Source organism: Pongo pygmaeus, chromosome 5 (assembly GCF_028885625.2).
Source record: "Pongo pygmaeus isolate AG05252 chromosome 5, NHGRI_mPonPyg2-v2.0_pri, whole genome shotgun sequence".
NCBI lineage: Eukaryota > Metazoa > Chordata > Mammalia > Primates > Hominidae > Pongo > Pongo pygmaeus.
The window spans coordinates 106532320-106548201 of NC_072378.2; the positions used below are offsets into that span (position 1 = coordinate 106532320).

Consider the following 15882-nt stretch of genomic DNA (forward strand, 5'->3'; position numbering starts at 1 on the left):
GAGCCACTGTGCCCAGCCTATCTTTTTGTTTCTTTTGTAAATTGAATTTTTTTCTGCATTTTGTTTCTATTAAGGAGCATTATGTGTTGTGTTTACTTGCTATTGAGTTCCTCTTAGCTTAGTCTTCTATTACTAAATGATTTTTTCATTTAGTTTTACTTTTTTCCTGAGTTTTTCCAATTCTGATTTATTTTGGTTTTTTTCACATCTTGTATTATATTTTTAATGTCTTTTAACTTGCTTTGAAATAGTAGGTGACATTTCAGGCTCTTCTGTAGGCATGTATTCTGATGTGCTTTTATTACAGGGTATGTTATTCTATACCTTATTTTCCCTTTCTTTATAATAGCTTTGTATGGGATTTAACCTCGATGCTTTTCTATTACTTTTTAATTTTATTAAAATTTTTTGTTGTGAAATATAATACAAATAAAAGCATACAGAATATAAATATACAGCTTAACAAATTATTACAAAGCAAATATTATTATAACCATTATTCAAAATTAAGAACTAGAATACCACCTGTGCCCCTAAGCCTCCCAATTAAAACCTCCTCAACTCCCTTAAAAAAGTAACTACTAACTGGACCTTTACTGTAACCCTTTTTGCTTTTTTTTTTTTTAAAGAAGTTTTACTAAGTAGACACCACCCTTAAACACTACTGCTTAGTTTCACCTGTTCTTGAATGTCATTAAATGGAACCATATAGGATGTACTCTTGCATCTGATTTCTTTTACTCAACATTCGGTTGTGATATTCATCCACTTCACTGTGTGCGATTATAGTTTTTTCACGACCGTATAATATTCCAATGTAAGAATATACCACAATTTACTTACTCATTTTACTGTTGATGGACATTTGGGTTTTTCTTGTTGGGGAATTTTAACAGGAATAGCCCTGCTCTGAAATTCTGGTACATATCTTTTGGTAAACATACTTGTATATCTATCTATAAGTTATAATCCTAAAATAGGAATTCTTGTGTTGTCCTTTTTTTTTTTTTTTTTTAGAAATTTTACAATTTATATTCACATTTAATAGATGCCAAATGGTTTTCTTCAGTGGCTGTATCAATTTATACTCTAACCAACTGTGTATGATATTTCTCTTTTCTTTTTGCCTCTCTCCCTCTTTTCCTTTCTTCTATTTATTTATGCATTCAACTCATATTTACTGAGCCTCTGGATTGGATTCTGGTTATCAAACGATGAGTTAAAAGAAGTTAAAGTGTGCATCCCAGGAATCCTCGCCTCCTTCATCTAGTTCAGTCGACAGACAGGAAGCCCCCAACATCATCTGGGTTCTCAAAAAGTCTAAGCTGGGTCTGGGGTGGTCTATAATACCCAAATCTCCCTCCTGGAAAGTAATGTGGCAGAGCCTCTGAGGCTACTCGCTGCCCCCTACTGGGGAAAAGAATCTCTCCCCTCATCCTGAGAGAGGCTTAATCAAGCTCCCTCTTCTAGGAGCCAGTCAGTCACACATCTGACCACAACAGGAGCAGCTACTGGGCCCCATCATGTTCCTGGAGGCTTGGGGAACTTTTAGTTTGTTTTGTTTTCTTTGAGGTAAAATTCATATACATCACCATTTTCACAATTTTAAAGTATTTAAAGTATACAGTAGTCTCTAGTACACTCACAATGTTGTGCAACCATCACCACTAATTCCAGAATATTTTAGGCGCCCCAAGAATAAGCCTCACACTCATTAGGTAGTCATTCCCCACTCCCTTCTCCATCTACCCCCAGCCCCTGACAACCACTAATCTGCTTTTTGTCTCTGTGGATTTGCCTATTCTAAACATATGATATAAATGGAATCATACAGTATGTAGGACCTCTTGTTTCTGGATTTTTCTCACTTAGCATGTTTTGAAGAATCATCTGTGCTGCATCATGCATCAATATTTTATTCCTTTTTATGGCTGAATAATATTCCATTATATGTCTATACCACATTTTGTTTATCCATTCATCAATTGATAGTTATTTCCACTTTTTTTCACTATTATGAATAATACTGCTATGAATATTCATGAATAAGATTAGGCTTAAATGTATGTTTTCATTTCTCTTGGGTATATACCTAAGAATGGAATTGCTGGGTCATATGGTAATTCTATGTTTAACATTTTGAGGACCCAACCTCAAAAGGACTCTCCCACAATGTCTGCACCATTTTAACTTCCCACCAGCAATGTATGAGTGTTCTAATTTATTTATATCTTTGCTAACATTTTTTATTTTCTGTGTTTGCTTTTTATTATAAGACACAGTATCTCACTGTGGTTTGGATTTGCATTTCCCTAATGAATAAAGATATTGACCATCCTTACATGGACTTACTGGCCACTTGTATATATTCTTTGGAGAAATGTCAATTCAAGTTCTTTGCTAATTAAAAACTGTGCTGTCTTTTTGTTGTTGAGTTATAAGAGTTCTTGATATATTCTAGATACTAGACTCTTACCAGATAAATGATATGCAAATATTTTCTTCCATTCTGTGGGTTGTCTTTTCACTTTCTCGATAGTGCCCTTTGACATACAAAAGTTTTTTAATTTTGATGAATTTTTTTCTTTGGTTGCTTGTGCTTTGGGTGTCATATCTAAAAATCTGTTGCCAAATCTACAATCATGAAGATTCTGTCTTATGTTTCCTTCCAAGACTTTTTTTTTTCCCTTTCCCTGCCTACTCTTCTAAGAGTTTTATGGTTTTAGTTCTTATGTTTAGATCTTTGATCCATTTTGAGTTTTTTGTTTTTGTTTTTGTTTTTTAAGACAGAGTTTCACTCATCACCCAGGCTGGAGTGCAGTGGCGTGATCTAGGCTCACTGAAACCTCCGCCTCCCAGGTTCAAGCAATTCTCCTGCCTCAGCCTCCTGAATAACTGGAATTACAGTCACACACCACCATGTCCGACTAATTTTTGTATTTTTAGTAGAGACAGGGTTTCACCATGTTGGCCAGGCTGTTCTTGAACTCCCGACCTCAAGTGATCCACCCATCTTGGCCTCCCAAAGTGTAGGGATAACAGGTGTGAACCACCATGCCTGACCTTGAGGGTTTTTTTTTTTTTAATATGATGTGAGGTAGGGGCTCAACTTCATTCTTTTGCATGTGGATATCTAGCTGTTCCAGCAGTGTTTGTTGAAGGAACTATTCTTTTCTCCATTTAATGGTCTTGCCATTCTTGTCAGAATCAATTGACCACAGAGGTATGGGTTTATTTCTGGATGCTCAATTCTATTCCATTGATCTGTAAGTTCACCCTTATGTTTTGATTACTGTAGCTCTGTAGTGAGTTTGAAATCAGCAAGTGTGAGTCCTCCAACTTTATTCTTTTTCAAGATTGTTTGGCTATTTGGGGTCCCCTGTGATTCCATATGCATTTTAGGATCAACTTGTCCATTTATGAAAAGCAAAAAAACAGCAGTTGCATTTTGATAGGGATTGCACTGAATCTATAAATCACTTTAGGGGAGTATTGCCATCTTAACGGTATTTTGGCTACTGTATTTCTATATAAATTTTAGAATCAGCTTACCAATTTCTACATTTTGCAGGCTTTTTAGCCTGCAAAAATTTTGATTGGAAACTAGTATTGGTTTTTGACATTGGCTGTTTCCTACTAAATTGCTAACTTCCATCTACCTGCACTGCCCATGGTCTTCCTTCTTAAAAGCTTTCCTACATCTGTTATCAAGGACATCCACACACCCACTCATATTAAACTACTAGAAAGCTTAATGCTTCCTTCTAATTAGAATATTTTCCTTACAGTGAGCTATGATTGTGCCACTGTACTCCAGCCTGGGTGACACAGCAAGACTCCATCTCTAAAAAATAATTTTTTCTAATAAAAAAAAGAATATTTTCCTCTTACAGAACAAGCTGAAATTACAGTGCATTTACCAGACCTACCTTTCTCTCAGCTTTTAAGGAGAAATAATTTACCTTAATTTATAAATTCATGCAAACAAAATCCTCCTATTCACAAGATTAAAAAATGGTTTTACCTGTATAGCAAAAGTACCAACTCCGCCTGAAGCACCTAAGATTAGAACACTGCAATGCAAAGGAAACCACAGTTAATGAGAATCTAAAGCAGATGTAACTGGATAAATGTTTTCAACATATAACTGGTTGATGATAAGATGATAAATAATTCTAAAAGAAAATAAAGTTATTCATCTTCCCAAGATGTATTACACAAGGATTTTTATTTTAGGCTCACCAAGAAACTGCAATTGCTTAAAATAAAGACATTCTATGAGCTCTGTACCAAGAATATCAAACACTGAAAATACCAATAATTTGTTGGTTTAAGACAGCTCAGATGGTCCTTCGTAACATCTGCCTTATAATTTTTCTAGGCTAAAATTGTTAGAGCTTCCTCTATGAGAGGGAGATTTGGGGCCCTTTTTAATTTGTTATGCTTAGCTGTTCTCTAAGAAAAATCACATTCCTGACTACATTCTCACCAAAGCGAAATAAACATCTTTTGTTCGGACATGTCAAGTTCATCAACTTTCATAAATGAAAATCAATTCCCATCCTCGATGTGGCTTCCTGTTAAAGCAGAGGAATGTGCCCAACCAGCACAACCATCCTCATACTGCATGTTCTTACCATGTTAACTCACGATAGCCTTGAAGACCAGGGTGCTGAGCCTGGATCAGTCAGGGCTGGAGGGTTGGGGGCGGGACAAGGGTGAAGGGGTGAGGGGTAGGGTAAGAGATTATGAACTCTCTGAAATTGTGAATTTCCTAAAATAACACGTAAAATTTGTGCGATGATGCATATGCTTATTGACAAGGAAAGGAATCTAGACCTATCATCCATTTCCCAAAGAAGTGTGCAATCCAAAAGAGAATCACCAGTCAAAAAACTACTTTCCATGCTCTTACATTTTATTCTTAAATTAAGGCAGAGCTTCAGAGAATTGCCTACTTGGACTGGATGGTTTCAAGTCCCAGAAAATTGTTTGTACTGTACTATGGTGTCATGCTACTGATCAAGGCTTAGGGACATTATAAAAAGTGATTGTTTGATATCTCATACTGTATTAGCTAAGGGGATATTGTTGACAGAATTCATGAGAATTCTCTTTATGATGGCTTACAAAAAAAATTTTTTCTGAACACTAAGTGGTGGCAGTATCTGTCCTACTTAACATCACCATAAATTGAGTAACTGCTAGTGTGGGTCCCTACTGCCTTGGCTGCTGGAAAGTGCAGGGAATTTTACCACCTATCTCTAGCGAGTACACCAAATCTTGGAAGATGCATTCTATCTATAACCTTAACCCTAGTTTCATTTCATTTTTTTCTATCTTGCCCAAATCACAGAAGGCTGTTTGTCACCCTTATTTATAGCTTAACAGTTACTACTAAAATTTCTGAGCAGTTGTTCCCTTTGAAATTAAAACCATTAAATGTAATTAAGACAAGTCTCCTTCCAAATTGTGTTCCTTCTAGAAGGATTTATAATTTCCAAAATTATAAAGACTAGAAGAAATTTTAAAGATCCTGTTAGGGTTCAGAAAACAATACCCCAGAGGATGTCACTTTGACACGCTGAGTACTTTGAAGTAAAGAAGCAGCCTCAGAACGAAGGTCTCTCTGACCTTCTCTTACCATCCCGGCCACGGTCTCTCATCCCTTCCCTTTGTCTCTCCTGAAGTGCAAAGGGAGGATTTCTCTGAAGTTCCCTCAGAAGGAATGCTATTTTCTTGGGCCCCCTCCCTATAATCTCACCAAACACAGAAGATTAACTCACATGAAAGAAGACTAGAGTAGGTGCCACACCCACAGCCCAGATGAATTTTGTCCTAGGCTACCGTCTGTTCTTTGGGCCCATTCATCTCCCCTCAAAATAATTGCTTTTCCTCTAAAATTGCCTACATACTCCCCTTCCCTCCATCCTATGAAGAGGGTATGTAGGCATCACCCATTTGGCCCTTCTTTGAGGTTCATACCTTGTGTGACTTCCATGCACCTGCACCTTATTACCTGCCCAGGTCTGCTGCCACCAACACTGACAGTGACCCCCCCTCCTCCAGTAGTAGAGCTGCCACACTGCCATGCATGCAGTGCAGAGACTAGAGGACCAGTTCACCCGGGGCCCACAACCACCACTGCTGGCCCTCATGCACAATGACCACAGTCCTGAGGACTAGTCCACCCAAAGCCTGCCATCCACACCAGCAGCAGGAATGCCATGTAACTGCATGTGTCACCTAGTGACCTGAGGACCAGACTGCCCGGCATCCCTATGTCCAACAAAAATGCCCAACAGGACAAGCGTGGTAGCTGATGCCTGTAATCCCAGCACATTGGGAAGCCGAGGCGGGCAGATCATGAGGGCAAGAGATAGAGACCATTCTGGCCAACATGGTGAAACCCCATCTCTACTAAAAATACAAAAATTAGCTGGGTGTGGTGGCACACGCCTGTAGTCCCAGGAGGCTGAGGCAGGAGAATCGTTTGAACCCAAGAGGTGGAGGTTGCGGTGAGCTGAGATGGCACCACCGCACTCCAGCCTGGCAACAGAGTGAGATGATGTCTCAAAAAAAAAAAAAAAAAGTGCCTAACAGCCTCCACAAACTACAGCGTAAGCCACTGAGGAATTACTGACACCACTGACAGTGATTACAGCCAAAGAAATCATACAAAGATGCTGGGTGCAGTGGCTCATGCCTGTAATCCCAGCACTTTGGGAGGCCGAGGTGGGCAGATCATGAAGTCAGGAGATTGAGACCATCCTGGCTAACATGGTGAAATCCCGTCTCTACTAAAAAAATACAAAAAAATTAGCCGGGCATGGTGGCAGGTGCCTATAGTCCCAGCTACTTGGGAGGCTGAGGCAGGAGAATGGCATGAACCCAGGAGGCAGAGGTTGCAGTGAGCTGAGATCGCACCACTGCACTCCAGCCTGGGTGACAGAGCAAGACTCTGTCTCAAAAAGAAAAAAAAAAAAAAAAAGAAATCATACAGAGACTACACTACTGTGCTCACCCAGGAACAAAGCCAAAGCACTCTACTCAAACAACACAATAGATACATCTACAGGAAAAAGTACTGGAAGTACTAGCCAGAGCAATTAGGCAAGAGAAAGAAATAAAAGGCATCCAAATTGGAAAAGAGGATGTCAAATTGTCCCTCTTTGCAGATGACATGATCTTACATATAGAAAAAACAAAAGACTCCACCAAAAATCTCTTAGAATTGATAAACAGATTCATTAAAGTAGCACAAAATCAACATACAAAAATCAGTAGCAGCCAGGAGCAGTGGCTCACGCCTGTAATCCCAACACTTCAGGAGGCTAAGGCAGGCAGATCGCCTGAGTCCGGGAGTTCAGGACTAGCCTGGCCAACATAGCAAAACCCATCTCTACTAATACAAAAATTAGCTGGGCATGGTGGCACATGCCTGTAGTCCTAGCTATTTGGGAGGCTGAGGTGGAAGGATCACTTCAGCCCAGGAAGGCGGAAGTTGCAGTGAGCTAAGATTGTGCCACTGCCCTCCAGCCTGGGTTACAGAGCAAGACTCTGTCTCCAAAAAGAAATTTTTTAAAATAAATAAATATAAATAAAAATTTAAAAATCAGTAGCATTTCTATATACCAACAACAAACTAGCTGAAAAAGAAATCAATTTCATTTACAATAGCTACAAAAAAACCACTTAGGAATAAATTTAACCAAGGAGGTGAAAGATTTATATAATGAAAACTAGAAACACTGATAAAAGAAATCAAAGAGGGCTAGGCATGGTGGCTCACACCTCTAATCCCAGCACTTTGGGATGCCAAGTTGGGGAGGATCGCTTGAGCTCAGGAGTTCAAGACCAGCCTATCTCAAAAAAATACATATAAATTAAATAAATAAATAGAGAACACAAAAAAAAGGACATCCTATGCTCATGGACTGGAAAAATAAATGTTGTTAAAATGACCAAACCACCCAAAGCGATCTATAGACTTAATTCAAGCCTTATCAAAATATCAATGACATTCTTCACAGAAATTTTTTAAATCCTAAAATTTGCATGGAACCACAAAAGACCTTGAATAACCAAAACAATATGTGCGAAAATAAAAAAGCAGGAGGCATCACCCTACCTGACTTCAAACTATACCACAAAGCTACAGTAACCAAAACAACATGGTACTGGTATAAAAACAGACACACAGACCAATGGAACAGAATAAAGAACCCAGAAATAAATCAACTTATTTATAGCCAACTGATTTATGACAAAGGCAACAAGAATTGATGTTGGCAAGAGGATAATTTCTTCAATAAATGGTGCTGGGAAAATTGGATATCCATATGCAGAAAAATGGAAACTAGATGCCCATCTCTCACCATATATAAAAACCAACTCAAAATGAATTAAAGACTTAAACACAAGACCCAAAACAAAACTATTAGAAGAAAGCATATGGGAATACAGGCAAAAATGATATAGGTAAGACTTTAAAAGCACAGGCAGCAAAAACATTAATAAACAGGACTATATCAAACTAAAAAACTCTGTACAGCAAAAGAAACAACCAATGAAGAGACAACCTGCAGAATGGGAGAAAGTATATTCAAACTCTACAACCAATAAGGGACTACTACCCAGAATATATAAGGAACTCAAAAAACTCAACAACAACAAAAAACTAGTAATCCAACTAAAAACGTGCAAAGGATCTGAATAGACATTTCTCAAAACGAGAAAAATGATCAAGCATAGGCAAAAAATGCTGTACATCACTAATAATCAGGGAAATGTAAATTAAAGCCACAATGAGATCTCTCACCCTAGTTAGAATGGTTATTACCAAAAAGACAAAAAACAGGGCTTCCTTAGGCAGCACATATACTAAAATTGGAATGACACAAAGATTACCATGGTCCCTGAGCAAGAATGACATGCAAATTTGTGAAGTGTTCCATATAGAAAAAAGACAAAAAAAATAAATAAGTATTGGAAAAGATGCAGAGAAAAGGGGACTCTTATACACCTTTGGTGGGAATATAAGTTAGTATAGCCAATATGGAAAACAGTATGAAGCTTTCCTTAAAAGTAAAACTATCATAAGATCCAGCAATCCTACTACTGAGTATTTATCCAGAGGAAGGAGAATCAGTCATATCAAAGAGATATCTGCACTCCCATGTTTAATACGACACTATTTGCAATAGCCAAGATATGGAATCAACTTAAATGTCCATTAACAGATAAACAGGTAAAGAAAATGTGCTATATATACACAACGTAATACTATTCAGCCATAAAAAAGAAAGAATGAAATTCTGTCATTTGCGGCAACAGGGATGAGCCTGGAGGACATTATGTTAAGTAAAATAAGTCAGGCACAAGAAGATAAATACCACGTTTTCATTCAAGGGGGAGCTAGACAAGGCTGAGGTCACAGAAGCAGAGAGTAGAACTGCGCTTTATCAGTCGCCGGGAAGGGTAGCAGGGAGGGAAGAACAGGGTGAGGGTGGTTAACAAATACAAAATTACAGCTAGATAGGAAGAATAAGTTATAGTACTCTATAGCACTACAGGGTGAATATAGTTAATAATAATTTATTGTATACTTTCAAAAAACTAAAAGAGAGGATTTTAATGTTCCCAACACAAAGAAATAATCAATGTTTGACTTGAAGGATATGCTGATTGTTCTGATTTGATCATTACACATGGTATCCATGTATTGAAATATCACACTATGCTCCATAAATGTGTACAGTTATTACATATCAATATTAAAAGGAAATAAATAAATGTGTATAACTTTTCTCCTATTAATCTATTATCAGTTTATTTCAGCAGACTCAGTTACAGAACCTTCAGAGGGCAGAGGTAAAGTTAAAGTACCTTTTCCCCTGACAATTCAAACATAGCTTTAGTACTTTCTAAATGAGGGAAAAAAGTATGAGAAGTGCTTCAAAAATACATTCAAAAATTAATTCCCCCATGAAATATTTCACCCTCTTACTTTTGTCCATTCTTACAGAAGTGTTGCTAGTCAAATTCTCATTTAAGTTCCTCACAATGTATTACCTGCACTCTCCAACTTTTCCTCTCACTATTTCCTGAATGGAACTCTTTTCCTCTGAGACCCTGTTCCCCTCATTCTTCCCCCTACATTGCACACACACTGGCCCATTCCTCCAGGCTCTAGAATGCTATAATTACCTACTGAGGTCTCCCTCCCCTTGAAGGCCCAAGTCCCAGTTTTCCTCTCCAATACCCTTAACATAGCCTGGAACCTGTTATCTATACCACACGTCCTACTTCCCAAACTATTCTGCAAGCTCTTAAGGTCAGAGACCTCATATTATGCCCTGCACTGGCCACAGTGCCCTGGATGTAGCAGATGCCTGATCAAAGTTTCTTGACTTTCAAAATCATCCATGGCCAGACATGGTGGCTTACGCCTGTAATCCAGCACTTTGGGAGGCTAAGGCGGGAGGATTGCTTGAGCCCAGGAGTTGAAGATCAGCCTGGGCAACATCATGAGATCACATCTCTACAAAAAATAAAAAATAAATTATCTAGGTATGGTGGTGCTGAGGTGGGAGGATGGCTTGAGCCCAGGAGTTTGAGGCTGCAGTGAGCTATGATTGTGCCACTGTACTCTAGCCTGGGTGACAGAGTGAGACCTTGTCTCTAAAAAAAGAAATCATCCAATCACCATTATGTCCTACAATCAAGGCAACAATTGCTACTACCTCAAGTGAGGGGATCGCCTGGCTACTTGAAAGACTGCATTCAAGTTTCTTCCAATAAAGAAAAGCTTGAAAATAATTTCTAATTCTCTCTCTGTGAAGCTGGATACTAAATACAATGGCTACTTCAGGATCCAACTGCCAAATACATCTCCGACCTCACTATTGTCAGTTCATCTCTTCCCTATAACTCTTGATCCAAAGCAACTTCCTTCCCTCAAATAAAAAAGCAAAACTGTGTTTCACAGCAGGGCTTAGCAGGAGTGGTTCTGCAATAGCAGCTTCAGTTCCTTGTGCTACCACCTGATGGCGACCCCAAGTGCAAAAGCAGCAAGGAGCAGGTCCAATGCTTGTAAAGGAGCCCTGAGGACACATCGTTTTCTGGTCCTGTAAACTCCACATTTTGTGCATGTTTCAACCACATTTTTCTTCAAAGTCCCCAAAAAGAGAGTAGGCAAAATAATTTTTTTTTTTTTTTTTTTGAGATGGAGTCTCGCTCCTTCGCCCAGGCTGGAGTGCAATGGTGCAATCTCAGCTCACTGCAACCTCTGCCTCCCGTGTTCAAGGGATTCTCCTGACTCAGCCTCCTGAGTAGCTGGGACTACAGGCGCCCACAACCACACCTGGCTAATTTTTTTGTATATTTAGTAGAGATGGGGTTTCGCCATGTTGGGCAGGCTGGTCTCGAACTCCTGACCTCAGGCAATCCGCCCACCTCAGCCCCTCAAAGTGCTGGGATTACAGGCGTGAGCCACCACACCCGGCGGCAAAATAAATTTTCAAGCCAACATTAAGCCAGTCGGTCTTCTGAAGTCTGAAGTCTTGTGGCTCAACTAATTATTCTTGTTGTATTCATCACAGCACGTTCAATGCAAACGGAAGCAACTGCTGTTGCTGACCTCCCAATGGCCCTTCACTTAAGTCCTACACAGTGGGAATACTTTTTACCTAGCTTGCTGTAATGGCCACACTATATATTCGAATCTCACTGAAGTAGAAGCCTATTTGTGATAGTGAAGAAACGTGTGCTGTATTTGTTGGTTTATATAAAGTGTACAGAAGTACTCTACTTGAAAGAAGCACTGTTATTCAAAATCGCCAAGGTTTTTAATTGCATGCCGCTATTACTTCTTAAGTACACATATAGAGCTTCTTTGGAAGTCAGAGGGGATTGTACTAGTGACAGATATTTTTTAAATATGAGGAAAATATGAATAAGTATTACACTACTTAGGCATTCTTAAACCCTAAAATCTAACTTGCTCTGTCCTTTTTGCTTAATCTCTGAATTCTCCCTAAACATACATTAAGGCACTGAAGCAATGTTGGCTTCTTTCCCATGACTGAGTCACTTTTTATTTGGCATTTGGGCACCTAAGCCCTCTACAATCACAGTTTTCAGTATTGTAATCTTATGAGGTAGGGCACCAACCCCTTAGCTGCCTTACAAAAAAAAAAAAAAAAAAACAAAACACGAAACATGCTACAAAACAGCAAGACATCCAGAAGTAGAAAATCACCTTCAAGTTTCTATATTCTGACTTGATCCCAAAAATCTTTGAATGCCAGGGCTGGGTATCTAAAGTCCCAGGTTCAGGTCTCAACTCTCTCTCTAATGGAATCCCTGGCCCTCAGATTTGTCACCTACAAAATGATGATGACAGAAGTGTACTCTGGGAGTCAATGAAAAAGAACAGGTGCTTTCCATCTAATTTAAGCTTATATTTTGTTTCTCCACCTTTGAAACAGACATATATGGCCTTCACGATTGCCCCAGATTTATGGTGAAAAAAAGCCACATTATAAGATTAGAGTGTCATCTATTAAATCCTAATGACTTACAAACAAAGATGATTTAAATATGGTGAAATCGACCATCAGTAGAAACAAATGGTTCTAAGAAATAAGGATTATGTTGAAAATGTATCTCATCTTTCACCTTCACAAACTACTTTTTTTCTCAGCCTTGTGGAGGTTCTGAAACACACACGACTTCTAAATCGGGGGGAAAATAGATAAAAGATAGTAAAGTATCTTAGCATAATATGCCAGGTTTACTGTCTTAAACTGAGTGAGAAACTTAATCTGAATGAGTGGAAAAATATAGCTACAAAACAAATCAACCAAAGGAGACCAAGATAGCCTAGATTTATGTGTCCTCTTCTTCTAAGCCTCTGTAATTCATGTTGACATTCCCCAATTTACAGAACAGTTTGTGTGTGAATTAAATATTTAGAAAGTTAAACACATTTTCCCAAGAAAACAAAGCTATTTATATATCTTGGTAAGGTGGCCAGGGTAAGCCATTTATGAAGACTTAGTTAAGCCATAATCGACGAAGAACTTTATGCACAGGATAACAATGGCTTTGTTATCCAAAGTGTATTCAGAATTTCAACCAGGGGTAGTGGGAATGTATCCCCCCAAATGGGATAGGCAGTGAGAACCATCCCAAATCACTGGTTCCTTCAATCTTACACAGAAGCAGATAGAGGGAATAAATGCTTCTGACAGGCAGGGCATGGTGGCTCACACCTGTAATCCCAGCACTTTGGGAGGCCAAGGCAGGTGGATCACCTGAGGTCAGGTGTTCGAGACCAGCCTGGCCAACATAGTGAAACCCCATCTCTACCAAAAATACAAAAATTAGCCAGGCGTGGTGGTGGGCACCTATAATCCCAGCTACTCGGGAGGCTGCGGCAGGAGAATCATTTGAACCTGGGAGGTGGAGGTTGCAGTGAACCGAGATCACACCTCTGCACTCCAACCTGGGCGACAGAGCAAGACTCCGTCTAAAAAAAAAAAAAAAAAGAAAGAAAAGCTTATGATGGGTGACAATAGGGCATAAGACAGAGAGAAGTAGTGAGGTCAGAGGATTTACCATGGAGCCAATGAAGCCGAAGCCCTTCACTTACACAAGGCCCAGAGAGAAGCCCTAGCAATATTTTGCACAGACATGTTAGATATGAGTTCTAAATTTCTTTTCAAATAATTAATATGTCAGTATGTTCAATTCTTTGCCTTTTACTTTTAAACTTCCTCATAAAGCAACCTTTTACAATTACCTACTCCACCCTAACTCATTCTCATCACCTGCTCCACCCTGACTCATTCTAATCACCTGCTCTACCCTAACTCATTCCATCACCCGCTCCACCCTAACTCATTCCAATTACCTGCTACCTGCTCTGCCCTGACTCCCGCCAAAGCACTCACCCCGTCATTCTCTTTAAATTAGCCAATCGGAATTAGTTTAGTCTGTGCGGTCTAACCCTAGCCAATAGGCGAATGACAGAGCAGCAGGGGCCACGTGCATCAGGGATAAGAACCCCTTCCCCTCCCTTGTCCAAATGTGCACTTGCCATTGTTCCATCTGTAAGGGCGCACCCTTCTATATAGAAGTAACTGGCCTTGCTGAGAATTAAAATTTTATATTCGAGTGCTATTTCTTTTGTGGCACTGAAACTTTATATGTAACAGACATATGTTTTTGTAAAACTTGTAAAAGATATGCTAACCACAATCAGTTAAGATTGGTCTTTTTTCACTCTTACTCATCAGTCTTGCTTTTTTTCTCAGGTGATACTAGATCTGGCTAAAGGGAAGTTGATTGGAAATATATTTGTTTGAGGTTTAGTGGAAAATACTGATGTGGTTTGTAGTCACTTGTGTGTAGAGTTAAGTTATCCCTAGCTGTCCTAGTTTAAGAAATGCCTTCCAGAAATTTCTTCCTACCTCTCACTAAGTCAACTCACCTAAGCCACGTGACATTTCCTTAAAGCTGTGTATCACTGCACCCAGCGTAGGGTCATGGGATTGGTGAGGGAGAAAGAAAGTTAAACAAGGTTTGAAATGTACAAAGCCAGAAGCTAGTCTGTGGAAAATTCCTCCAATTAAAAAAAGTAAGAATTTACAAGACAACACTATATGGAAGAGGTTAACAACAAACTAATCAGGATTGTTCATTAAAATACAACAGTATTTTAGGCTTATTCACTACACAAGAAAACATGAAATGCCTTGAAATCTGTAAACCAAAAATAAAATTCTAAGGCCCCAGCCATCTGAATGGACTCCTCTTCTTGGCCAAGGACATTCCAGAGTTGCCTGAAAATCTAGTTCTTCTCATGATGGGAGAGGAGGTTGCAGGCCTCATTATACCCCTGCAGCATTAACATCAACACAGACCTTCAATCTGATAGGAAATATTTACAGTATATTCTCTCTAAAGCTGGCTACTTGGAGGCTTCACCTGCATGAAAAACCTAGGTCTCTACAACCTCTTATCTTAACCCAGACATTCCATTCCACTTATAAATCTTTCAACCAACTGCCAAGAGAAAATTTTTAAATCTACCTATCACCTGGAAGCCACCCTCTTCAAGAGGTCTCACCCTTCAAGATCAGACCAATGTAAATCTTATGTGTATTGATGGATGTATTGTCTTCCACAAATATATAAAAGCAAGTTGCACCCTGACCACCTTGGGTGCATGTCATCCTGAGGCTGTGTCACAGGCGTGTCCTTAACCTTGCCAAAATAAACTTTCTAAATTGACTGAGACCTGTCTCAGATATTTTGGGTTCACAAATCTTATAGCTCGTATATAAAAGGAACTTGGAAGACATTGTTCCAAATTTGACAATCTTACATTTTACATGACACGAACAATAATGAGTAGTGCTGAGGAAGGTGAGAGAGCAGGGTTTATGAACAATGTCAGGTTTTGGCTTAGGATAAACCACAATTAACTGACATTAGGATTACAGAGGAAGAGTTGCGGTGGTAGTTGGTAAGTGTTGTTTTGTTCAAGTTGAGTCTGAGATATAAAGAGAACATCTAACTGGAACTCAGTAAGGGGATAGAGTTAGAAATACAGATCTGCAAGTTACCAAACTATAAGTAGAAGCTGGGAGTAGATGAGATAACCCTGGGAAACAAAAAGGAAGAATAGAGTGGAATACTGGGAAAACAGCACATTTAAAGGGCTGGAGGAAGAAGTGGGGGCTTCTAAAAATGACAAGAAATGGTCAACAACAAAAAAAGAAAACTCAAAAGTCTTAATGTCCCTGAAACCATACAAAAAGTAAGTATTTAGGAAGTGGTCAACAATGCCAGATACTTCAGAGAGATCAAATT

At 39.0% G+C, this 15882-nt stretch overlaps 1 protein-coding gene and 1 non-coding gene across 5 annotated transcripts in view; one reads left to right on the top strand and one right to left on the bottom strand.

Moving 5' to 3' along the window:
- RTN4IP1 (reticulon 4 interacting protein 1) overlaps positions 1-15882 on the bottom strand; it is a 68727-nt gene that overhangs the window by 38001 nt on the left and 14844 nt on the right. For all 4 annotated transcript variants that reach the window (XM_063666478.1, XM_063666480.1, XM_063666477.1 and 1 more), the window contains exon 5: positions 4025-4073. In XM_063666478.1, coding sequence (XP_063522548.1) covers positions 4025-4073 — 49 coding nt within the window. The remainder of the gene's footprint in view (positions 1-4024; positions 4074-15882) is intronic.
- On the top strand, positions 8860-8963 carry LOC129039723 (U6 spliceosomal RNA). The gene has a single exon (XR_008503436.1). It is a non-coding gene; the product is annotated as a U6 spliceosomal RNA (small nuclear RNA).